General features: G+C 47.8%; 2 protein-coding genes across 3 annotated transcripts in view; one reads left to right on the forward strand and one right to left on the reverse strand.

The window, feature by feature from the left end:
• Window positions 1-18,906: 18,906 nt before the first annotated feature.
• Window positions 18,907-23,105, forward strand: POP5 (POP5 homolog, ribonuclease P/MRP subunit). Its single transcript, XM_049619234.1, has 5 exons — window positions 18,907-18,971; window positions 19,057-19,199; window positions 20,348-20,497; window positions 20,678-20,761; window positions 20,859-23,105. Exons 1-5 carry the CDS (start codon window positions 18,952-18,954, stop codon window positions 20,972-20,974), a joined length of 513 nt encoding a protein of 170 aa, XP_049475191.1. The 5' UTR covers window positions 18,907-18,951; the 3' UTR covers window positions 20,975-23,105.
• Window positions 23,106-23,146: 41 nt separating this feature from the next.
• RNF10 (ring finger protein 10) overlaps window positions 23,147-24,817 on the reverse strand; it is a 33,954-nt gene continuing 32,283 nt past the window's right edge. The window contains exons 15-17 of one of the 2 annotated variants that reach the window (XM_049619219.1): window positions 24,102-24,159; window positions 23,871-24,029; window positions 23,147-23,247 (exon numbers count right to left, since the gene is read on the reverse strand). In XM_049619219.1, the coding sequence (XP_049475176.1) occupies window positions 23,171-23,247; window positions 23,871-24,029; window positions 24,102-24,159 (294 nt within the window). In that variant the 3' untranslated portion in view covers window positions 23,147-23,170. Of the gene's footprint in view, window positions 23,248-23,870; window positions 24,030-24,101; window positions 24,160-24,817 lie in introns of those variants that run through there. The other variant, XM_049619220.1, reaches the window with a different exon arrangement.

Below are 24,817 nucleotides of genomic sequence, written 5' to 3' on the forward strand. Positions count from 1 at the left end.
TTAATCAACCTCAAAAACGTTATGCTAAGTGAAAGAAGCCAGATGTGTAAGGTCACATACTGCACAACTCCATTTATATGAAGCATCCAGAATAGGTAAATCCATAGAGAAAGAATGCAAATTGATGGCTGCCAGGAGCTGTGAGGGAGAATGGGAAGTAACTTCTTAATGGGGTGCAAGGTCTCCTTTTGGGGTGATAAAAGGTGTTTTTGGAACTGGATAGAGGTGGTGGCTGTGCAATGCCACTGAATTGTTCATTTTAAAAATGGTTAATTCTGGGGTGCCTGGGTGGCTCAGTTGGTTAAGTGTCCGACTCTTGGTTTTGGTTCAGGGCTCAGATCATGATCTCATGGTTCGTGAGATCGAGCCCCTCATCGGGCTCTGCGCTGACAGCACAGAGCCTGCTTAGGATTCCCTCTCTCTCTCTCTCCCCCTCTCTCTCTCTCTCTCACCCCACCCAGCTCAGAATAAATAAATGAACTTAAAAAATAAAAATGGTTAGTTGTATGTTATATGAATCTTACCTCAATTTTCTTTTTAAAAGGACATATATGGGTCCACTTCATGGTCATGTCAATTGATGTGAGAAAACATTTGATAAAATTGACACCTATTCATGATTTAAAAACAAAAACAAACTGGGGTGTCTGGGTGGCTCAGTCGGCTAAGTGTCCCACTCTTGACTTCCGCTCAGGTCATGATCTCGTGCTTCATGAGATCAAGCCCTGCATCAGGCTCTGCTCTGTCAGCATGGAGCCTGCTTGGGATTCCCTCTCCCTCTCTCTCTACCTCTCCTGTGCTTGCGCTCATGCTCTCTCTCTGTAATAACAATAGTAATAACAATAATTATAATTTATCATTTATCTCTCTGTCTCTCTAAATAACTAAACATTTAAAAAATAAAAACAAAAACAAATGTGATCAGGGTCAAAATAAAGAGGACTTCTTCAACCTGTTGAAGGGATTTTTCAAAACACCTGCAGCTGGGGTGCCTGGCTGGCTCAGGCTGTCCAGCGTGCAATCTTGATCTCAGGGTCAAGCCCCATGAAGGGCCCCATGAAGAGATTACTTTAAAAAAAAAATTTTTTTTTAATCTTTAAAACCTACAGCTAACATATGCTGAAAGTCTAAACGCTGTCAGCCCTAAGACTGGGAACGAGGCAAAAATATCTGCTCTCACCACTTCTCTGCAACGTTGGACTGGAGGTCCTTAGCCAGGACAAGAAGGGAAGAAAAAAATGGGGGAAAGGATGAAGTTAAATTGTGTTTATTTGCAGATGACATGATTATGCATGTAGAATATCCTGGGAATTCACAAAAGAAAGAAATCTCTTGGAACTAATCACGTTATTTAGCAAGATGAAAGGATACAGGATCAATATATAAAAAGGCATTTCTCTATACTAGCAATGAAAAATTGGAAAGTGAAATGTATGAAAACATTTCTAATAGTATCGAAAAAATAAAATATTTAGGGATGCAGTTCATAAAACACGTGCAATATTTGTACACCAAAAACTACAAAATCTTAAAAGACATGAAAGACATAAATAAATGAAGAGATATACCATGTTCATGTATAAAATGTCCCTTCTCCCCATACTGAGGCTACAGATTCAGTGCAATCCTAATCAAAATTTCAGCAGGTGTTTAGGGGCACCTGGGTGGCTCACCCTTGATTTCAGCTCAGGTCATGACCTCACGGTTCATTGGTGGGATTGAGTTCCGAGGCATCAGGCTCTGTGCTGACAGCAAGCAGCCCGCTTGGAATTCTCTCTCTCTCCCTCTCTCTGCCCTTCCCCTGCCTGCCCTTGCTCTCTTTCTCTCTTTCTCTCTCTCTCTCAAAATAAATAAATAAACATTTTTTTAAAAGAAGGGGGCACCTGGGTTGCTCAGTCCATTAAGCACTCTGCACTAGGCATGGAGCCTGCTTAAGAGTCTCCCCTTCCCTCTGCCCCTCCTCCCTCACTCTCAAAAAAACAAAACAAACAAAACAAAATAAAACAAAAACAAGAGGCACCTGGATGGCTCAGTTGGTTAAGCCTCAGACTCTTAATTTAGGTCATGATCTCATGGTTTGTGAGTTGGAGCCATACACCGGGCTCTGCACTGACAGCATGGAGCCTGCTTGGGATTCTCTCTCTCCTTCTCTTTCTCTGCCCCCTCCCTGTCTCTCTCTCAAAAATAAATAAATAAACTTAAAAAACAAAAAAGGGAACATACTGTATCATTTCATTTATATGAAGTTTCAAAACAGACAAAACCATCAATAGTGACACAAAGCAGATCCGGGATTGCCTAGAACAGGGCCCAGGAGGAATGACTGCAAAGGGGCATGAGAAAATTTGCGGGAAGAAAAATGTTCTAGAACTTCATTATTGTTTTTTTATCACATGTAAATTATATCCCAATAAAATTGATTTTAATTTTTAATATTTATTTATTTTTGAGAGAGAGAGAGAGAGAGAGAGAGACAGAATGTGAGCTAGGGGAGGAGCAGAGGGGGAGGGAGACACAGAATCCGAAGCAGACTCCAGGCTCCGAGCTGCCAGCACAGAGCCCGATGTGGGGCTCGAACTCACAGACCGTGAGATCATGACCTGAGCCAAAGTCGGACGCTTAACAGACTGAGCCACCCAGGCGCCCCTAAAATAAGGCCACTTGGGTTGAATTCCTGGTTTTGCTACTTACTAGCTGCATAATCTTGGGCACATTGTTTCATTTTTCTGTGCCTCTATTTCCCCAACAGAGAAGTGACAACAGTAATAACAATACTTCCCTCATAGGATTTTTTTTGTTTTGTTTTGTTTTTGTTGGTTGGATTTTGTTTCATTTCATTTGTTTTGTTAGATAAGCTCATGGGACTTTTGAAAGGATTAAATGAGCAAATGTATTACGAACTGTGGTAGCCAGCCTCTAAGAAGGCATCGGAGGATTCCTGCCCGCTCGGAGTCCCCTCCACAGCGAATAGGCTGACCTGTGTAACAAATGGGATATTGTCAAAATGATGGTCTGTGGTTTTGGAGACTAGGTCAGAAAACGCATAGAGCCTGCTGCTCTTGGATCACTCTTTCTAGGGGAAGCCAGCCACCAAGTCATGAGGCTTTTCACGCAGCCCTGTGGAGAGGTCCGGATGGCAAGGAACAAAGGGCGCCTGCCAACAGCCAGCGCCAGCTTGCCAGCCATGGAGGTGAGCCAGCTGGACCCTTCTGATGACTGGCTAACAGCTTGACCGCAACCTCAGGGGAGACTGGGAGTCAAAACCACCCCCGCTGAGTTGCTCCCAATTCTTGGCCCACGGAAACTGTGCAAGGTAGTAAGTGTTTATAAGGTTTTTAAAGCCACTGAGTTTTGGGGGGAATTTTTACACACCGATGAACAACGGATATAAGCAGCAATGATAAGAGCTGACGTTTTTGAGCATTTATCCACATGACCTAGTACAACCACTAGTAGGTGAGAAACAGAATAGCTTCCATTTGTCTGTCCAGAACCACTCTCCATCCTTTCCCAGCCTGCTCTGTGCCCACGGAGACTGACCTGTTCAGAGTCAACAGACTCCTATATCTTTTGGCCAGTGGGGAGCCCCGAGGAAGAGATGGAAGGGAGAGGGAAGAGAGAGGTCAGGCTATTTCTTCCTCTGCTCCCTCCCTGCAGGGCACCTCAGGCTGGCTCTGTCCCTCAACAGAAGGTCACAGCTTCTCCCTCAAGGTGGTTCACTCCATACGAGTCCTTCTGAGCCCTGGAAGGCTCCCTTGACTGAGTCCTTCTGAGCCCTGGAAGGCTCCCTTGACCGCCAGGCCTAGGGAGGTAAGAGCTCTCACACTGCAACTGGCCCAGGAATGAACTACCCCTTTGAGATTCCCTGACACCCCGCTGACATCTAAATAGTCCCTTTATTCAGCCTTCCTCAAATTATCCAATTTGAGTATGCCATCTGTTTCCTTCTAGGACTGACTGGCCACCCTAATTAAAGTCCCCCTACTTTACAAAGGAAGTAGAAATCCAAAGAGGACCAAGGAGATAACTCAGAAACAAATGGAAAGGCAACAGAGGCCACCCAAGAGGGGCACTCTGCAGGCAAAGGGCACTGATACATACTTGCTGGCTGGCTGGCTGGCTGACTGACTGACTGAGTGAATGAATGACTCGGTAGGCACCAGGAAGGACTCATTTGCCCTACTTCCTGGAAGGCTATGGATACTAAAACGGGATGTCAGCAACTGAACTACTTCAGCCAGACAACTGATAACCAGCTCCCCAGCCCAGCCCAGAGCTGGCTTCAGGAAGTCCTGCGTTGGAAGGATTAACACACAGCCTGGGACACCAAGGAAGCAGCCCCCCACCTCAGTGAGACTCAAGAGTTATTTTTGAAAAGCAAGCAAGGCCTGCGGGCGGCCCTGGCAGAGCGCAGAGCTGGAAGAGAGAGCCAGAAGCAGAGAGAACAGATACAGCAGAGCCCACGCCCCGTCCCTGTGACGTCAGCCCCACGCACTGTGACATAACACCGTGGGGGGGGGGGGAGGGGGTCTTGCATCCCCCGCTTGGGAATTTTTTATTAATTGCGGCAAGATATGCATCCTATAAAATTTACCCTCGGGAATTTCTGAGCCCCTCCCACCCAGGCTGACTGACATCGGGGAATGAATTCCAGCAGGAACAGGGAGTCAGATCACCAGCCAAAAAAATTTGTGTCCAAATGGTGTGTGAGATTTTGCTCAAGTCTGGAAAAATCCTCAAACCGAAGAGAGGGTCACTGCTATACGGCAAAGTCAGGGGCCAAGGATTAGGAAGGGGTTGGCATCCTTCACCTGGAAAAAAGAGTGGGAAGGCAGGAATGGCTGTGGGGCAGGGGAGGAGAGGAGCAGAGAGCAGGTGTTGAGGCTGGAGTCTGAGCTGAGAGCTGCAGGGGGCAGAGAGGGAGCAGCTGGAACAGTAGCTAATGAACTCTGTAGATGACAGGAGAGGTGTTTGCAACTGGGGGTGGGAGGTCAGAGGCAGCCAGAGGGAGCCATCAAGGCCCCAAAATAACTCTCACTTCTGCCAGGAGGCTCTAGAACTAATCAAGGTAGGGATAATCCAAAAATCCATCAGAGAGAGGTTGCTGAGAGGGCTTGCGTCTCTAAGCAGGGATTGGAGAGGAGGGAAATTAACAAAAGATGTGGTTTGCAGTGAAGAGCTGTCATCCTAGAAGATGGTGCCAACATGAAGGCAAGGTCTTTCTAGGGTTCCTCTCTCACTCAACAGTAGTTGAGTGCCTACTGTGTGCCCAGGGCTATAGCATACAGCTAAAAATGTGAGCTCTGCAGTCAGCCTGCCTGGGTTTGAATCGATCCCTGCTCTGTTTCTTGCTGGCTGTGTGATCTTGAGCAAGTCACTTTTTCTCTGCTCTGAGCCTGTTTCCTGACCTGGAAAATAGGGATAAAATTCACCCTTGCCCCATAGGATAGGTGAGAATAAGAGGTCAATGCATGAGAACTTTTTTTTCTAAATGTTTATTTTTGAGAGAGAGAGAGAGCATGCACAAGAGTGGGGGAGGGGTGGGGGAGGGGCAGAAAGAGAGGGAGACAGAAGACCCAAAGAGGGCTCTGAGCTGTCAGCACAGAGCCCGAGGCAGGGCTCAAACTCACGAGCCATGAGATCATGACCTGAGCCAAAGTCAGACGCTTAACCGACATAGGGACCCAGGCGCCCTTCAGTGCATGAGATCTTTTAATAGGAATCCTCCCAGCAACCTTGGGGAGCGGGGTGGTAGGCTTCCATCTCCTCACCTTACAAAGGGGTAAACTGAGGCTCAGAGAGCCCAAAGCTACATGGTTAATAAGTGTCAGGAGCCTGATTTAGGTCAGTCTACCCCAGAAACCTGTGCGTTCACTAGGCCCAGCTGCCCTGGCCCCGCCTAGTTGGCAGCTTGGAAGACAATAGTCTACAGGCAGGACCCAGCCCCTCACCCACCACCTCTCTTCCAGGCCCTGTGTAGGGAAGCAGATCCAGCGTGGACATTGGAAACAGCCTCTGGGTAAGACATGTGGGGTCCAGTAGGGAGAACGTTGCCTTCAACTCACTGTATGACCTTGGCTGAGTCGTTTCCCCTCTCTGGACCTCTGATTCCCCAGTTGCAAGACAAAGGGGTGGTAATAGGTGATTGTAGTCCTGGCGAGTCTAGGTTCTGTCTCGCTGTTCTCTCCCAGAGCCTGGTGCAAGAGGCAGTGAGGAAAGGGCTGAGAAAGAGACCTGGGCAGCTACAAGGCAGTCTTCCCTGCATGTTCCCTTTGCTTCCTCTGGGGAGTGGGTCTAGGCAGAGGGAACAGCAAATGCAAAAGTCGGAAAATGAGAGCAGGCATGGCATGTCTGGGGAGCTGCAAGCAGGATAATCTAGGAGCCTGGTTTATTCGTCCATACGATTATTCAACCATTGTTTATTACTTTGAGCCAGACATTGTTTTAGGCACTGGGGACACAGCAGAGATCAATATAGATGAAACCACATCTTTTGGGAGCTCACATTGTAATTGGGGGAAATGGAAAAACCAAGTAAACACCACTAACCAGGATAGTTTCAGGATGGGACCAGTGCTCTATGAATAATAGCAAATACTTATAAAGCATCTACTAGGGGCCAAGCATGGTTAGCAGATGTTAAATAATGTTATTTTTACCATGATCCTACGAGGTACACACTATTATCATCATCCCGATTTTACAGCTGAGGAAACTGGCACCTAACTTGCCCAATGCCACACAGCCAGGAAGCAACAGAACTAAGATTCAAACCCAGGCCATCTGGCTCCATTGTGCTGGCTGGTGGGGAGAGCATTAAGTAGGGCAATTCATTCAGAGAAAAGCACTCTACAGAGGTAAAATTTGAGCCAAGACACATAATAAGACACCGGCCATGGGAAGCCCAGGAGACAGAAGGTTCCAGATGGAGCACTGAGTGCACTGAGTACAAAGAGTACTTTGTACTCAATGCAAAGGCCCTGAGGCAGCTAGGAGCTTAACAGGTTGGAGGAAGAGCAAGGAGGCCAGTTTCAGCTGGAGCAGAGGACAGAAGAGGTCAGAGGGGTACAGTGCAGACACATGGAGGGAGAGGGGAGGCACAGGGGTTGCTCCCAGGATCTTCTCAGCTGGGATGCTGAGAAGCATGGTCTAAAGTGGCACCGACAGGCATGACACCCTCCTCTCCCTGCTTCAGGCCAATTTGGTCCAGGCAGAGCTGAGCTTCCCACAGGGTCTATTGCTGGGAAAGAGCCTGCCTGCCTGCCTGCTGTTTATCTGCTGTCACACCTCCCCTAGGCGGCCACCTCCATGACTGATGGAGACCGGAAGGACTACCCCCACCATTCCTCACTCTCATTCCTAAATCCACATCGTCCCTGGCCTTGGCCTTCCTGCAGACACACGAATGAGGGCCTCTTGTTCCCCAGCAGAGGCCAGACTGCCTCGCTCCTGCCCTCAGGGATCACCTAGGCCTGAGTCTAGTCCAAGCCAAGCAAGAGGGTGGAGTGTTCCTCAGCCTGGCCTAGTCCTATAGGTCGGAGTTAGAATCCAAATTCCACCTCATGTGCTCTTGGTCAAGTAGCTTCACCTCTGGAAGCCTCAGTGTCTACATCCAAAAACTGGGAATAATGCCCCATAGGGTCACTTTGAGAATTAAATATAATGGGCCTGAGAGGGAGCTTCTGAGGGCTGGAAATGTTCTGTATAGCTCTACCTAGGAGGTAGTGTGTATAACAGTTAATGAAGTGTGCACTGTAGGTTTGTCCATTTTATACTATGACCATTATAGCTCAGTTTTTTAAAAAGGGCTAAGTGCCTGGCCCACGATTAGCACCATGTAAATGTCACCTAGTATTAGTGTCAGGTGTTCTGTAACTATTCCTTGAATGAAAACTTTAGTATCCTTCCCTATTTCATTTATCACGTATGTGATTCCCAGTGCTCTTGGTGACTGGATGCTAAGGGAACCCAAACTTAACACATCCAGAACTGAGCTCTTCCCTTCACTTGAGTCTTGCTCTTCCCCAAGGCTTCCCCATCCGCCCAGATCAGAAATGTGGATGTCACTGGGCCCGCCTGTTCTTCTGCCCTCCTTCCCCAAGCCCTCACAGCCAACCCACCACCAAAACTCTCTCCAAAGAGAGACCCCAACAATTCCTTCCCCTCACTGAAAGGGCCTGCTGACCGGCAGTCATGAGATAGAGCTTAACCACATGCAAAAGAATGAAGCTGGACCCCTGTCTCACTCCATGGACAAAAATGAACTCATTGGATCAATGTCCTAAATGTTAGGAGCTAAAACTACAAAACAATTAGAAGGAAAGATAAGGGTAAATATTCATGACCTCAGACTTGGCAGTGGATTCTTAGATTTGACACCAAAAGCACAAGCAATTAAAAAAAAAAAATAGATAAGTGGGATTTTATGAAAAGTAAAAATCTGTGTGCAAAGGACATTATCAAGAAAGTTAAAGGGGGCACCTGGCTGGCTGTATCAGTACAGCATGTGACTCTCCATCTAGGGGTGTGAGTTCAAGCCCCACATTGGACATGGAGCTTACTTAAAATAAAAAAATTTTGGGGCGCCTGGGTGGCTCAGTCGGTTAAGCGGCCGACTTCGGCTCAGGTCATGATCTCGCGGTCTGTGAGTTCGAGCCCTGCGTCGGGCTCCGTGCTGACAGCTCAGAGCCCGGAGCCTGCTTCAGATTCTGTGTCTCCCTCTCTCTGACCCTCCCCCCGTTCATGCTCTGTCTGTCTCTGTCTCAAAAATAAATAAAACGTTAAAAAAAAATAAAAAAATTTTTAAGTGAAAAGATGGGGGCGCCTGGGTGGCTCAATCAGTTAAGCGTCTGACTTCGGCTCAGGTCACAATCTCCCAGTTCATGAGTTCAAGCCCTATGTCGGGCTCTATACTCACAGCTTAGAGCCTGGAGCCTGCTTCAGATTCTGTGTCTCCCTCTCTCTCTGCCCCTCCCCCACTCATGCTCGCTCTCTCTCTCTCTCTCTCTCTCAAAAATAAACATTTTAAAAAAATAAAAAATAAAAATAAATAAAAAGTGAAAGACAGCCTACAGAAGGGGAAGAAATGTTCACAAACATTTCTGATACTAAACCCCTGGTAAGGGTTTAGGTTCCCGAATATATAAAAAACTCTTAGCAACTCAACAACAAAAAGACAAACGACCCAACTAAACAATAGACAAAGAAGAGATACAACAGGCCAAAAAGCACATGAAAAGATGTTCAACACCCCTGGTAATTAAGCAAAGGCAAATCAAAACCATAATGAGATACTGCCTCACATCTATTAGGATGGCTTCATTTTTTAAAAATTTAATGTTTATTTATTTTTTGAGAGAGAGAGAGAGGAGAAGAGGCAGTGAGAGAGAAGGAGACACAGAATCCAAGGCAGGCTCCAGGCTCTGAGCTGTCAGCACAGAGCCTGACACAGGGCTCGAACTTGTGAACCGTGAGATTATGACCTAAGCCGAAGTCGGACACTTAACCAACTAAGGCACCCAGGTGCCCCATATTAGGTTGGCTTTAATAAAAATAAAAATAGTAAACAGTAGGTGTCAGCAAGGATGTAGAGAAATAGGAACCCTCATACATACTGGTGGGAATGTAAAATGTTCAGCCACTGCAGAAAACAGCTTGGTGGTTCCTCGAAAAGTTAAACATAGAGTCACCATATGACCCAACAATTCCATTGCTAGGTATATACCCAAAAGAATGAAAAACAGGCAGTTGGGGTACCTGGTGGCTCAGTCAGTTAAGCATCGGACTCTTGATTTGGGCTCAGGTCATGATCTCACGGCTCATGAGATCGAGCACCTTGTCGGGCTCTGCACTGATAGCGTGGAGCCTACTGGGGCTTCTCTCTTTCTCTTCCCCTCTCTCTCCCCCTCCCCCATGCTCGCTCTGTGTCTCAAAATAAATAAATAAACTTAAAAAAGCAAACAAACAAACAAGGGGCGCCTGGGTGGCTCAGTCGGTTGAGCATCCAACTTTGGCTCAGGTCAATCTCACGGTTCGTGAGTTCGAGCCCCACATCAGGTTTGCTGCTGTCCGTTCAGACCCTGCTTCAGATCCTCTGTCTCCCCCTCTCTCTCTGCCCCTTCCCCGCTCATGCTCTCTCTCTCTCTCAAAAATAAATAAACATTAAAAAAGAACCTTAAAATATTTTTTAAAAATAAAAAATAAATTAAAAAAAAACCCAGAGACTCAAACAGATATTTACTGATGTTCATAGCAACATTATTCACAATATGGCAGAAACAACCCAAATGCCTTTCAACAGATGAATGAACAAGTTATGGTCTATCCATACAATGGAATATTATTCAGCCATAAAAAGGAATGAAGCACCCATGCATGCAATTTGGATGAACCTTGAAGACATTACGCTAAGTGAAAGAAGCTAGACACAAAAAGTCACATTTATAGGATTCCTTTTATATGAAATACCCAGAACAGGCAAATCCACAGGGACAGAAAGCAGGTTCCCAGAGACTGGGGAGGGAGGCAGGGAGTAATGGCATAATGAGTATGGAGTGTTCTTATAAGGTGATTAAAAAGTTGAAATTAAGGAGGAGAGCCTGGGTGGTTCAGTCAGTTAAGCGTCAGACTCTTAACTTCGGCTTATTGGTTAATGAGTTTGAGCCCCACATCAGGCTTTGCACTGACAATGCGGATCCTCTGTCTCCCTCTCTCTCTGCCCTGCCCCCACTTGTTTTCTCTCTCTCTCTCAGAAACAAATAAGCTTTTTTTTAGAAGTTGAAATTAAGGAGAGATGTTGGTTGCAAAACATTGTGAATGCATCAAATGCCACTACATTGTGCAGGAGGAGAAGGAGGAGGAAAGGAAGAAGTGTTGTTTCCCCTCCCCTTGAATCAGGCTAGTCTTGGGACTGGTTTTCACCATTAGGATGCAGCAAAAGTAATGTTCTGAGACTTTGAGCCCAGGCCTTAAAAATCATGGCAGCGTCTTCTTGGAAGCCACCTGCTACTCTGTGAGAAGCCCGAGCCCCATGGAGAGGCCCACATGGAGGTGAACTGAGGCCCCGCAGCCAACAGTATGCCCAGCCAGCGGCCAACGCCGACCGCCAGCCATGTGGATGAGGCCATTTTGGAACCCTTGGGGCACCCCTGTGCCCCCAGCCAACACCACATCAGACAGAACTGCCCTGTCACCCCCACAGAATCATTTAAAAAGTTGTTGTTTTAAGCCACAGAGTTTTGGGGTGATTTAGTACACAACAACACATAACCGATTCCACTTCTGCAAACATCACAAGGCCACCCATTGCTCTCCACCCCCACCCCCAGCACCCCTAGGCCAAGTCTCTCTTCTCCCTCCAGGCAGCCGCCTCCTCACTGTCTCCCCACCTTCAGTTCAGCCTCTTGGGGTTCCCCCTCCTCCAAAGCCAGAGGGACTTCTAGCCCCCAAGCACATTCTCTCAGCCTTCCAGATAGCAGCCAAGCCCCTTAGTGTGGGCAGCAAAGCCCTGAATGACCTGACCCCATCCATCTCTGTAGCTCTGGCCCCCCTCACCCACACCTCCAGCCCCTACTACTCACACTTCCTATGACTCAGCACCACCACAAGCTGTCGCTCTGTCTACAACCCTCTTCCCTGCCACCCTTCTCTCCTGGCTCTTTTTGTCCTTGGGCCTCAGCTCGGACATCACCACTTCCAGGAAGCCCTCCCTGACCTCCCAGACTGAGTTAGGTACCTCCTCATGATACCTTGTCTCCTTTCTTGGCCTCATCACAGTAGCTGCCTCTGAATTGCTCTTGACATTTTAGCAACCTGTCTCTCACCACACCGTGAGCAATTTCAGGGTAGGAACAAAGTCTTCTTTGTGTTCTCAGAGCCTAGCACAGGTCTGGCACATAGTAGGTCCCCAGAGAAACCCAAAGGAATTAGGTAGTGTGGGCTGAGGGCCACCTCACATCTCATATGGGACTGTGTTGGGGGGTGATCAATGTCAAGGCTGGGAGAGTGGAGCCCTCCCCCATGTGCCCAGCTCCTTACTGCACCAAATGAACAACTTGCCTGTCTCCCCAGGAAAGAGACAATGACATGCAGTGGTTACCTGTAATGAGTTACACAGGTGGGCAGCTCGGGTTTCACATCCTGGCTCTGCTACCTCCTAGCTGTGTGACCCTGAAGAAGTGACTTCACCTCTCTGAGCACACTCCCGTCATCTGTAAGACAGAGCATGATAATGGCTCCTCATAGGGAGAGATCAATGAGATGATATAGGTTAAAATGCTTAGCACAGTGACTGGCACATGGCAGGCTCCCTGAAATGTCAATTGGTCTGTTCTTGCCATGCTGTGAAGCTAGAGGATCGAGGCCCAGCACTGTGCCTGGCACATGGCAGGCGTTCAGCCAAAGCCTGAAACGAATAAGGAATCTGGTGAGAAAACATGACAATCATAACAGCACACAAGTTCTAACTCATCCAATCTTCGCTACCACTAAAGGGGGTAGGACTATTATTCTGCACATTTTACAGGTAAGGAGATTGAGGCCCAAGAACATGCAGTGTTGGTAAGTAGTGGAGGTTGGATAGAACCTAGACGGTCTGAGTCCTTTCCCCCTTCAACCGCCACCCTAGACTACCTCTCAACACCCAAGGTCTGCTTCTCCTGTCAGCTTGGGCTTCTACATGAATCTCTCTCTGGGCCTCAGTTTCCCCGCCTGCCAAGAGAGAATCATAGGAGACAATGTTGAAGGGCACTTTCTATCGGTCTAAGAATCCAGGCCCTGGCCAGCGTCTGGCCGGTGCTGGTGACCTGCTGTCCAGCCAGCCCCAGCTAGGGCAACGTTTTCCATGGGCTAGACTGTCACAGGTGGTCACTGCGTACTGGTGGCTACACTATATCCCCACATTGGGAGGAGCCTGGCCTCTGCTTATTCCTGCCCCCCCCCCAGGGCCCCTGAGGGAAGCTGAGGCGGCCACCCCCAGATGTCTATTCCTGTCCCTGGCCTAGCGCCGTGCTGGGGAAGCAACAGCTATTTTGAGGCCCTTCTCCCTCCAAGTATAAGCGGTGGGAAGGCGCTGGGAACATCCCGAACTAGGAGGCCGCCCGGCGCAGCCTCACCCTGGATCTGGGCCACACCAGCCCTGTGGCTCTGCCCCTTTTTCCAGCTCTGGCGATGTGATCGCTTCTGATCATAGCCACCAGAGTGGGATAACCCAGGAGAACTGATCCCAAAGGACTTCTGCTAGAGGCTGGAGCACAGGGTGGCTGGGCCTTGCCCTTCGCGGAGAGGACTGGAGCAGCCACAGCTGGACACACCAGCTGGGAGAAGGGACTGCTCTGAGCTTGAAGTTGAGGAAGACAGTGTTCGGGGCAATAATATAAAACTACCAAGCATTGCTTGAGTGCTCGTGATGAGACAGGCCCTGTTCTAAGCACTCGGCATGGAAGGAAGTCACTTAATCCTCATCAAGAGGAAAACATCTCTGAGGTTCAGAGGGTAAGTGATTTGCCCAAGGTTGTACAGATGGTGAGTGGCTGAGTCAGGACTTGAACACAGGCAAGCTGGCCCCAGAGTTCATGCTTTTAACCACTTTTCTTCCCTCTGAACCTTGCAAGCCCAGGGGGCTAAATATAAATTAGGGGAAAGAGCACTGGCTTGAGAGCCAACCCGCCTGCCCCCGCCATGTCATTCCCAGTCATGTAGCCTGGCCAGACCATGTGGTGAGGCCTGCAAACGTCCTCACCTGCAAAATGAGGGTGATATCATCCACTTCCAGGGTTGAGGTAAGGATTAGTAATAACACGCTTTAAGGCCTGCGGCTCAGAAACTCCTCTGAATTATGAAACTAACATATGCCCATGGTAACATAGTCTGGTACAAAAGGGGTCCCAGTAAAAAGGGAGTTCCCCTCCTACTCCACATATTCAATTCCTCCCCCCAGAGGCCACCATCATCAATTGCTTTTGTATCACTTTGTGGAAATTCTCCATGCACAGAAAGACAGAAGTTCTATCGGATAGTGATTTAGAACATGGACTGTGGTACTGCCGCTTACTAAGCACGTGAAGCATGGGCAAGCTATGTGTTCTCTCTGGGCCTCAGTTTCCTCACCTGGAAATTAGTTAATAAAATTAAGTTCCTAGTTTAAAGGGCAGTTGTGGGGGTTAAATGAGTCAATCTATGTAAAGTGTTTAGAACACTCTCTGGCACATGTCCAATACAATACACATACAGTGGATCCTTTCTGATAGACACTGAGATAGGCTTTTGCACAAACAACGCCGCAAGATGCATCCTCATTCACCTGTCATTTGGCACAAGTGCGAGGATCTCTGTGCGATAAATTCCTGGCAGAGAAACTGCTGGGTCAAACAGTAGTGCCCTTGTAGTTTCAATTAATTGTTGGATGAGTGAGCCCCCGCAGCAGGCTGGGGAGAGGGGGAAATGATCCACAAGGCAGGGAAGATGAGCGAGGAGTGAGATGCAGTGCTCTGTCTCTGAGGTCCAGAGAGGGCCATGTCTGAGGGATGCAGCCTCAAGGATGCAGCAGTTCCCTAGGCCCCTGGTCAGGCAGATGGAGGGTTTAATTTCATCCAGATTGTTCCCATAAAGGTTTTACAGGGAATTGGTTGATTGGATTAGAGGAGCAGGAGCCCCTAATGAGCAGCAGCTGCTTAGCAAAATGTCAAAGCAGATACAATTTTCCTTTGCCACTATCCACCATGGCAGCATCCAGGCTCTTGATAGGGACCCCTGGATGCCAAAGTCCCTTCAGATCGACGCCCTGATTGGGTTCACCTTCTCTGAACATCCTTCTAGGTCACAGACATCCCAGAAGAGGTAGAGAACAGGGGGTTAAGAGCACAGGTGTGGGGGTAAGACAAAAAGGTCTTTAGTCTGCTGAAATTACGGCATGACCTTGGGCAAGTCATTTGCTCCCTGAACGCAGAGAAGAACGTGACCCACCCTCGCAGGGTTGTCCGGAGGACTAAATGAAGTCAAACACGACGTGCTTACACGGTGCCTGGCACACAGTGAGAGCCTAAGACATGCAAGGGCAGAAGATCCCCAGGAAGACTAAAAGCAGCTACTCTGGACCCCACCCCATAAGCCCCTGGGACACCGTGCACAGTGGTAGCTTCCTATCCCCTATGTAAAGAGAGCGTTTTAGCAGTTGCCTCACCCACGTCCTAGGGAACTTCCAGATGCTCTAGTCTGTGAAATGGGACTTGTGACTTATGTTTCCAAGTAAGTTTTAAAGTTCTTGCCAAAGCTAATATTCCATCTTGTGTCTGATCCAAAAGGGCAAAATGAGGGTGGGAACTCTCAAATGAGAAGGAAAAAAAAGACACTTGGAGAAAGTTTCCCAAGCACCCCCATCTTCCCCTCGTTTGTCTGGTCCGGGACCTACTCTTCAGAGAAGTCCCGGGGAAACAACAGCAAGTACCTCCACTGCTCCAGGAAGAACCTGAATCAGGTAAGCGCACAGGTTCGGGGTCCAATCACGATTAGCCTACTTGGGCCTGAGCCTTGTGCCCAGGAGTTCGAGCCTCAGCGCCCTTCCTCACCTGTAAAGTGGGGAGAATACTGGCTCTGCGGGAGAGATTCGAGGCGAGACTGCGGGTGAGCGCCCCGCCCCTGCCGGGCTGACCTTCCGCACCCCGCACCCCTGGGGCACATATGCGTCGCGCCCCGCGCGTCCGCCGCCCGGGAGGAGGCAGCCGCCCTCCACGCCTCCGGGGGCGGATTCCCTAGCGGCCTCCCGCGCCGCGCGGCGGGGACCCGGGTGATTGCAAACAGCCGCCGGCCTCATTAGGAGACGTGTAATTAGCGGCTGGCGGAGCCGGAGCCGGCACGGGCTAATTACCGCGGGGAGCAGGCTGCACCGCCCACGCCGCCCGCCCCCGCCGCCGGGCCACCGTTGGTGTCTGGACCCTCGTGGGGCGGACAGAGGAAACGGACCTGGTCCGGAGGAGGGGAGGCCCAGGACGGCCCCAGTGTGCCGGCTCCAGGGGCTACGCCTGGGCGGAAGGCTAGATCATTTTCACTCAAAATTGCGTGTACTGTGTGCACCCCCCGTGCCAGGCGTTTTGCCCCCGTTATCTCGTTTATCTCATATCCACCCTACTGCGAGGAACCATCGTCATCCTGCGGCACAGATGAGGAAACTGAGGTCTAGGGACATGAATTAAACTCCCGGGCAGCACGTGGCTGGAAAATGGAGAGGGAACAGACAAAACCGTGCACCGGACAGCGGACAGCAGCCGGATAGACGAGGGCAAGGACTCGAGTCGGATGGCCTTGGGTTCGAATTCTAATCTAGCTCCTTCCTGGATGTAACTTTGGTCTGAGCCCCAGCTGCATCAATAAAATGGGCGTGATGTTGGGATTAAGTGAATTGAAAGCTAGGAAGTATTGGGGGAATTATTTTAGGGACGCGAGCGGAGTGGGCGGGAGGGGGGCGGTGCTCTGAGGCTCTTTTTCTATTCAGCGCACAACAGGCCTCTGACGCCCCCTGCTGGCCAAATGGGGACGCTGGCGAGACCTTTTGGGGATAAACAGGTTGTTCTTGGAGGAGGAAAGGTAGCAGAAGACACAGGTCCCCCAGCAGAGCCACTGCCCTCTCGCCTCCCCTCCACCCCTTCCTTCCTCAACATGCCTCCTTTAAGGTGGCGAGGAGTTGAGAGATGGGGAAAACTGAGGATTCCTTCCAGATTTTGCAAATAAATGGCCTCCCTCCACGGACCTCACAGGGCCAGCCAGTTCCACAATTCTACAAACAGGAATGAGTATTAAGACCAAGGTACAAAGCTGTGCACCAGAGTACCGGGTCTGACAAAAAAGTCTGGGACTAATTTGAATGTCTGTCATTGGAATAGTGACCATTTTAGCACTGTTACATCCAAACAATGCAATACTGTGCAGCTGAAAAATAACATTGCATAATGGCTGACATGAAAATATAGTCAAACAGACTGAAACTTAAAGACATTAGGTTTAGCAAAAGGAGACACACACACGTGCTGTTGGATATCCATATAAAGTTCAAGTACAGGAAAAGCTTATGAGAGAAGTCAGAACAGAGGCTACTTCTGGGAAGGTTTTAGAAAGCAAGGAAATTTCTTAGGTATGGAAATGCTCCCCCTTAATCGGGGTGGTAGTTACAAAAGTCAGTCTAGACATATGTAAAAATTCATTGAGCTTTACACTTAATATGTACATTATACATGGTATACCTCAATAATACAGTTGTAAAAAAAAAGCCATAAAAAGTGCTAAACACTTCGACCTTTTTTTTTTTTTGCATAGATTTTTAAATGTTTGTTTATATATTTTGAGAGAGAGAGGGAGTACAAGCAGGGGAAGGGTGGGGAGAGAGGGAGAGAGAGAGAATCCTAAGCAGGTTTTGTGCTGTCAGAGGAGAGCCCACCTCGGGACTCAATCTCACAACTGTGAGATCATGACTTGAGTCAAAATCAAGAGTCAGATGCTCAACTGAGCCATGCAGGCTGCCCCTTGATCCTATTCTTAGTAAGAAAATAAAAGGAAAAATATAATTTAACATAGGGCAGCAGTTCTGTTTTTTGTGTCAGGACCCCTTTACATTCTTAAATTTATTGAGGATCCCAAAGAGTTTTTGCTTTTGTAGGATATATTGATACTTACCATTGATACTAAAACTGAGAAATGTGAAGATTTCAAGTACATATGAACAAAATAAAACTGAGAAATGTTTAAAACAATACAAAATCCCATTAGCCATCAGAATGATGCCAGCACATGTCACATAGTCTCTGGAAAACCTTACTGTCCCCTCTGAGACAGTGAAAAAGGCAAATAACATCTTAGTATTATTATTAAAGTATTTGACCTTGGGGACTCCTGAAAGGGTCTCAGAAAATCCAGTGGTCCCTGGACCTCACTTTGAGAATTACTGGCACAGGGGGAAAGAGCAGGAAGAAAATACACTACATGATAAATTATTCGCTCTCAGTGCTGGGATTATAATTTATTTTTATTTGCTTCTTTGTACTTTTCTGTTTAAAAAAAGTAAAATGTGGGGCGCGTGGGTGGCTCAGTCCCTTAAGTGTTCCATTTTGGCTCAGGTCATGGTCTCGCAGTTCCAGGGTTCAAGCCCCACGTAGGGCTTGGTGCTGACAGCTCAGAGCTTGGAGCCCGGGAGCCTGCTTTGAATTCTCTCTCTCTCTCTCTCTCTCTCTCCCTCCCTCTCTCTCTCTCTCTCTCTCTCTCTCTCTCTCTCTCTCTCTCTCTCTCTCTCTCTGCCCCTCCCCCACTCGCGCTCTCTAAAAAAAGTAAACATTAAAAAAAAAAAAAGTAAAATTTAACGACCAAGGGTTGTTTTTGCAAACAAAAACCAAGACAGTACACCCGTCTCCATAACATTGTTGAAAGACCCAAACAGTAATAACATATTTGGCTGTAATAAAAAATTAAACTGAGCTCTAACCTGAAACTAAGGGTCCGATTTCCCGTGTCAATCCCAGGCGTGTAAATGCAGGGTCTTGCCCTCTTAAATTCCACCGTCTAGTTTAGGGAGTGAATATAAATGCATACACAACTGTATTGCAAGGTAACAGAAAGCAGACATCCCGAGAGTCCCAAATGCAGCAGCTGCCTCCTACACCGATTTGCAAACTCCGGCGTGGAGCAGAACCACCCAACGCAACCATACACCACGGAACCGCGGACCTCAACCACGGAATATCTAAACCTCAACGAGGCAGTCCAGCAGGGCGCATGCGCCCTCCAAACGTTTGCGGGAGGTGGGGCTTAAGGGAGGCTGACATTGGGCTCGGCCTCCCAACACTCTAGCCCCGCCTTCTTACCCTGCTTCCCTCTCTGAGTGGCTGCAAGATTACGGAAACTAATTTCCCATTTGCCGCCAGCGAAACCGACATCCGCTTTGGGCGTAGGGCAGCCGGAGCAGAGACCGCCATGGTGCGATTCAAGCACAGGTAAGCGGCGGCGGCTCGACAAATCCTGCCCTGTTAGGTCCTCGCGGCCCCGGCTCCACGCTCACTTCCCTGCTGCCCTCCGCAGGTACCTGCTCTGCGAAGTCGTGTCTGATGACCCCCGCTGCCGTCTGAGTCTGGAGGACCGAGTGCTGGGCGGCCTCGTACGAGACACAATCGCTCGCGTGCACGGGACTTTCGGCGCCGCCTCCTGCTCCATCGGCTTCGCGGGTGCGAGGGTGCTGGGGAACTAGGTGGACGGCGGGTTTGGGAGGGAACGGGGGCGGAAAGGGAGAAGGAAGGGGTAGGAGTGACCGCAGGAGCTTCCAAGCTGATACACAATCCTCACTGTACGATATCGTCCTCTTGAGGCCACTTGAAGCCTGAGCCGGAAGTCTGAACGAGTCCGAAGTTAGGCAGAAAGCTAAAAGCGGGGGCGCCTGGGTGGCTCAGTTGGTTAAGTGTCGTCGGACCTCAGCTCAGGTCATGATCTGACAGTGAGTTCCAGCCCCAGGTAGAGCTCTTGTGCTGACAGCTCAGAGCCTGGAGCCCCTGCTTCGGATTCTGTGTCTCCCTCTCTCTGCCCCTACCCCGCTCACGCTCTCCCAAAAATAAGCAGTAAAAAAAAATTTTTTAAGGGAAAAAAACTAAAAGCAGAAGGCGATGGGGCTTGGGGCAAGAATCTCCTTTGCCTATTTGACATAGTATATTGGGGGATTGCGATTGAATTAAGCAGGATAATGAGTTAAATGGGGGAAGACGTGTATAGTTCCGAGAAAGCTGTTTGTTACATTGACATCCTATGGTGGGAAAAATTGTCAAAATTACCTCCAAAAAGCCCTTAATAGTACAGGCAGGTAGAGTATAGAACTCATAATTGTGTGTATCTAAATGAGGAAGAGGATTCTTCCCACAGCATCAAGTTTTTTAAATTCGTTCCCTCCTTTACCCTGTGCTCAAAATTGAATACTGGAGAATCACATGCATGCAGACAGGCACAATTCTACATCAGGTCATTTGCAGTTGGCTGCTTCAAGACCTACAGAGCCCAGTTGCAATAGAACCACCTTTCAGCCAAGAGTTTTCTCTGAGGAAGGTGGATCTCTGCTAGCCCCAACCTCACTTATCAGTGATTTAGAAGAGCATTTATAATTCTGAGTTCATTCACCAGTTCCGAGTGGTGTGCAAAGCACTGGATATGGTTTATCCCCTTTCCATAAATGAAGGTGTGTTCTAAAGCTCTTTTCCTTTAGGAATTTGTTTTTACCCACTTGATAATACATCCCAAGTGCCACTGCCTGTCACCTAGTAGACTCTCAATTAGTCTTAAGATTTTTAAGTGAATCCAAAGTCTCCCAAAATGATTTTGTTCCCTGTAGTGCGATACCTCAATGCCTATACTGGAATAGTGCTACTTCGATGCCGGAAAGAATTCTACCAACTCGTGTGCTCAGCTCTTCCTTTCATCACATACTTGGAGAACAAAGGACACCGTTACCCGTGTTTTCTTAACACTTTGCACGTGGGAGGTAGGGGTGCATATGGTATGGTTGCTGATTTCTAATACTAACAGGTTCAGGGTTCAGCCTTGACAGCGGGTGGGTCTTCCTGCTATCCTGCCAAGAACAAGACGTTTTCACCTAGCTTGGAAAGACTTGAAGCAGACACCTTTCACAAGCTGTTGACCACAAAGCTCTTTCATGTGCCAGGTACAATCCGAACATGTCAGAAGTTCCTGATTCGTTACAACAGGAGACAGCTATTGATGTTATTGCAGAACTGCACTGATGAAGGTAAGCGACATTAGCCCAGTGCCCACTGAACAGTAACTAACCTGAGTAAGAGGTCACTCCCAAAGACCTCTTTCATCCCTGCTGTCTGCCTTTCCAGGAGAGCGGGAAGCTATCCAGAAGTCTGTCACAAGAAGCTGTTTACTAGAGGAGAGGTCAGATGAGGAGCAGCTTTCAGATAGTGGCAGTGAGGAGCCTTCTGAAGCAATGGAGTGAATTTCTGCAGGCTATGCTGTGCCCAAGATTCAGGGCCCACTTGTTGGAACAGGACATTTTGGGAGGCAGCAGCATCTACTACGGTTTCCCAAACTGGATGACTGCTGACCAGAGGCCAGGTTATCAGCTTAAAATGGAGGACGTGTTCACTTAAACTGAAGTCACTTTTACCTACTAGTGCCTGGTTAAGTGGTTCTGCAGGTGAAGCCCCTGTGGTTACAGACATCTCTGTATCTAATTGCCTGGCCAGAGTAGGTTTAATAAATGTCCTTGGCTTCTGTAGCATTTAGCTTACTTATGTTCAAGTTTGGCCAGGTCTCCTTCCCCCTCAACCCCTGGCCTCACTGGGAAGACTGGCTCCCCTATAGGATAGCAGATGCATAGCCCCCCACTTGAGCCCTGTGCCCCAATCCCTAGGATGAACCCTAAGTATTCCAAGTCACTCAGAGTAAGTGTATTGGTGAGACACAGCAAGTGAACTGGTACAAATTTATAGCTGGTCTCAGTCCTGACCCACAGGGCCTTAAAAATGCCAGATTCCTTACCAATAATAATCAGGTAACAGGATGACAGTTTTTGCACTTTTCTTGAGGGGGAACAAAACCTAGCCTTGCCTGACATCACTACAAAGCCAAGCAGCAGTTGCCAACTTCTAGTAGTTTTCTGCAATTCCTCCCTTCCCTACTGTCTTTCACCTGACAGGTACCTGAAAACCCGTGACCCTGCCAGACTCACAGAAGCAGGAAGGTTTTGATCTACTACCTACTAATGACATTTCTAGGATGTTTTTTTGAATAAAACATGTTATTCGGAGTCCCTTACACATTTAACAGAAGGATTTGTAATTTTTGTTTCAACATGTCCCCTCATTTTCAGGGCTGAAACACACTCATCCACCCAGGAGAGTTCCTATTCCAGAATTTCTGAACCTCTTCCTTTTAAGAATGACGGGTTAAAGCTAAGCCCAACTCAAGAACCCTTTGGGCCTGACACCAGGAGAGACATTGCTCCATGATAAGAGTGCTCAAACTTCTAGTGTTGTTACTTTAACCTATTTAAGGGGGAGCCTGGGTGGCTCAGTCAGTTAAATGTCCATCTGACTCTTGATTTTTTTCAAGTCATGTTCTCAGGGTTCGTGAGTTCGGGCCCCCACTGTCAGGGACTGTGCTGACAGTGCAGGGCCTGCTTGAGGGATTCTCTCTCTCTCTCTCCCCTCTCCCACACTCTCTCAGAATAAACTTTAAAAAAAAAAAAAAGTCTTAACCTATTTAAGAGGTATGTCTATCTAACCTATAATGAACTTTAAAAAACCAGAAAGTTCGCATTGCTTGTGCAAGTGATTTATTGCAACTATTTGCCTTCACATTCTACTATACCTAGAGGTCACTTTATTAAGCAGCAAAATAATTCACATCACTCAAATTCAGCTGAAACCAAGGCATAGACCGCTTCAGACAAAAGGAGGCAGTGGGTACCCCACCGCTTTCAAACCTGCCCTACTCTGCCGCTCCTACAACTGAGGCCACTGTCACTTTTAACAGGCTTGACCTAAAAGTTGGCAGGTTCCAGGCCTTCTTTAGTGACAATTACACCTTTCCTTGCCAAACAGAAGCCACATTCAAGAGGTGTAAAACCCTCCATCACATATGTAAGCAACCCAGGTCTGGCACCACAGCTGACCATTTCTCAGAAGAAAAACTGCAATTCAGGCTGGGTATCCTAAGTCTGTTTTATTCCCATCCTTCTGTTTCTTTAACAAGAGGAGAACTAAACAGGAAAGATTCAACTGTTTTTAAAAGACACACTGATAGGTGTGTTGAAGCCATGATGCCCTGACATGTCAGTAGAACAGTGCTAGAACACTCTGGTTTGGGCTGCTCTGCGGGATGCTGAAGGAACTCAAACTTATTTGGGTTGAGAAAAACTAATTACATGGGGCAAAAAGACTAACCTGGTAACAAACAAAATCTTGGCAGGAAGAGAGATCTCTTGTGTGTCAATACTTTATTTTGGTGTAAAGACGGGAAGCTGGAAAATACACTGTATTTAAAATTTTCTTGGTTCCCCCTCACGCTGTGGAAACCCCCTCCCCCCAGAGCTAATCTGTTCAAACTCAAATACTTAAAAATTACAGCAGCAAAACAAAAGCACAGGAAAAAGAAAACCAGATGGAGAACGTAGCCGGGGCCAGTAGTGTCACTTGGTGTGGACGACTGAGGTGCTGAACAGGAGCTTTTGTTTCTGTTTTTTTCTTTTCTTTCCTCCTTTCTCTTCTAAATGGAAACACAGAAAGAACTTGCTTAGAATGCCATCCCCTTACCCCAGCCAGTTTCGTCCCGGAGAGTCTCAGAGTGGCAGTTAAGGTTCTAGGATGAAGACCCCCCTGGATCCAGATACCAGTCCTTGCACACTCCAGGGATCTGGGCAAGTCACTTTACATCCCTAGACCCGTTTCCTCATCTGTAACATAGTCCTACCCATTTAATATGGTCGTTGGGAGAATAAAATGAGCACAAGGCTAGGTAGGCACAGCAAAGGCACACCACGAATGCTAGTGATCTTGTCTAACTGAATACTACAGAGTGGCGTGGGCTTCAAGCCTGACTTCTCCACCTATTGGCCACCTTCTACCAAACTCAGGATTCTAAAATCTACTCTCCACTACGTCTTAGAGGGAAAAAATACAGAGTTTTTCAGAATTTCACAGCTGGGCCTCAACAGTTAATTTGGGGTGGCAAAAACGTCCTAGCTGACATACTAAATGGACTATTAGCTGACATGAGCATGTGAGCCTAGGGGCTCAAGAGAAAAGTGCCTGACTAATTAGTGATGCCCACCACTGGATCCAGGTGGGAATGACAACTCTGTACTGAGCACTCCGTTTCTTTGCCTTTACCAGAGAGGGGATCTGAAGTAGCTGGTGTGTCCAGTTTCATGAAGGCTGCTTCAATAGCTTGGCTGAAGGAATTTTGGAAACTGGGCACAGGAACACGGTCTGAGTTATCACTCTCCCCATCGCTGTCCACAGGAGCAGGAGGAACTAAGCTGTTTTCATCTATAAAATACCAGTGTTAATTTACTTTCTGAAAGGAGCCAAACTCCCCTTCCACCAGAGGGCCATTCTCACCTTTCTTTGGAGCAGTTTTGGGCCACACATCTGCTTTTGCTTTTCCAACTCTCAGCATCTGCCAAGGTGGGAAAGAAGGGAGAGAAGAATTTAAGCAACTGATCCAATTTCTTTCCCAGACTTGTGTCTTGACACTAACTGGCTAAGGGCACAAAGAACTATCACCTCTGGAAAAAAGGATTTTCCAAGTACTTCTCTCCTTAACATACTGTTTCAGTCATGTCCTCTATATCCTGACCAAGAGAACTAGCAGTAAACCCCCAAGGTGGGAAACCAAAGCCTGTGTTGTTCCTTAGGAAACAGATAAAGAACAGTGCATGGACTGACTAGACAAGAGGTTCTTACTCAGACTCTCAAGCTGGGAATCCTGACTGTGTCATTCCCTTCTTCTGGTAAGTTTTTCCTGCTCTTCTTGGGACCCCTAAAATATAAACCTCTTGGAATAAGCAAAACGAACCACCTGGTTATTGAACTCCAGTTACTTAAGGCCAAGAAAATCAATTTAACTTTATCCTAAAACTGCTCCAACAGCTGCCATTACCCTTCAGTCTCTGCTTTTCTAATAGCTCCTTAATTAACTTTTAGATCCAATCATAGACCAGATTCCTCCATGTACAATAAAATCAGAACCATCCCTCCTGCCCCTGAATGAGGAATTCTTTCATCTCAGGTGGCTAAGGCCAGCTTCTTAATTATTGAGGGCCACACGTGTCATG

Source organism: Panthera uncia, assembly GCF_023721935.1.
Source record: "Panthera uncia isolate 11264 chromosome D3 unlocalized genomic scaffold, Puncia_PCG_1.0 HiC_scaffold_8, whole genome shotgun sequence".
Taxonomy (NCBI): Eukaryota; Metazoa; Chordata; class Mammalia; order Carnivora; family Felidae; genus Panthera; species Panthera uncia.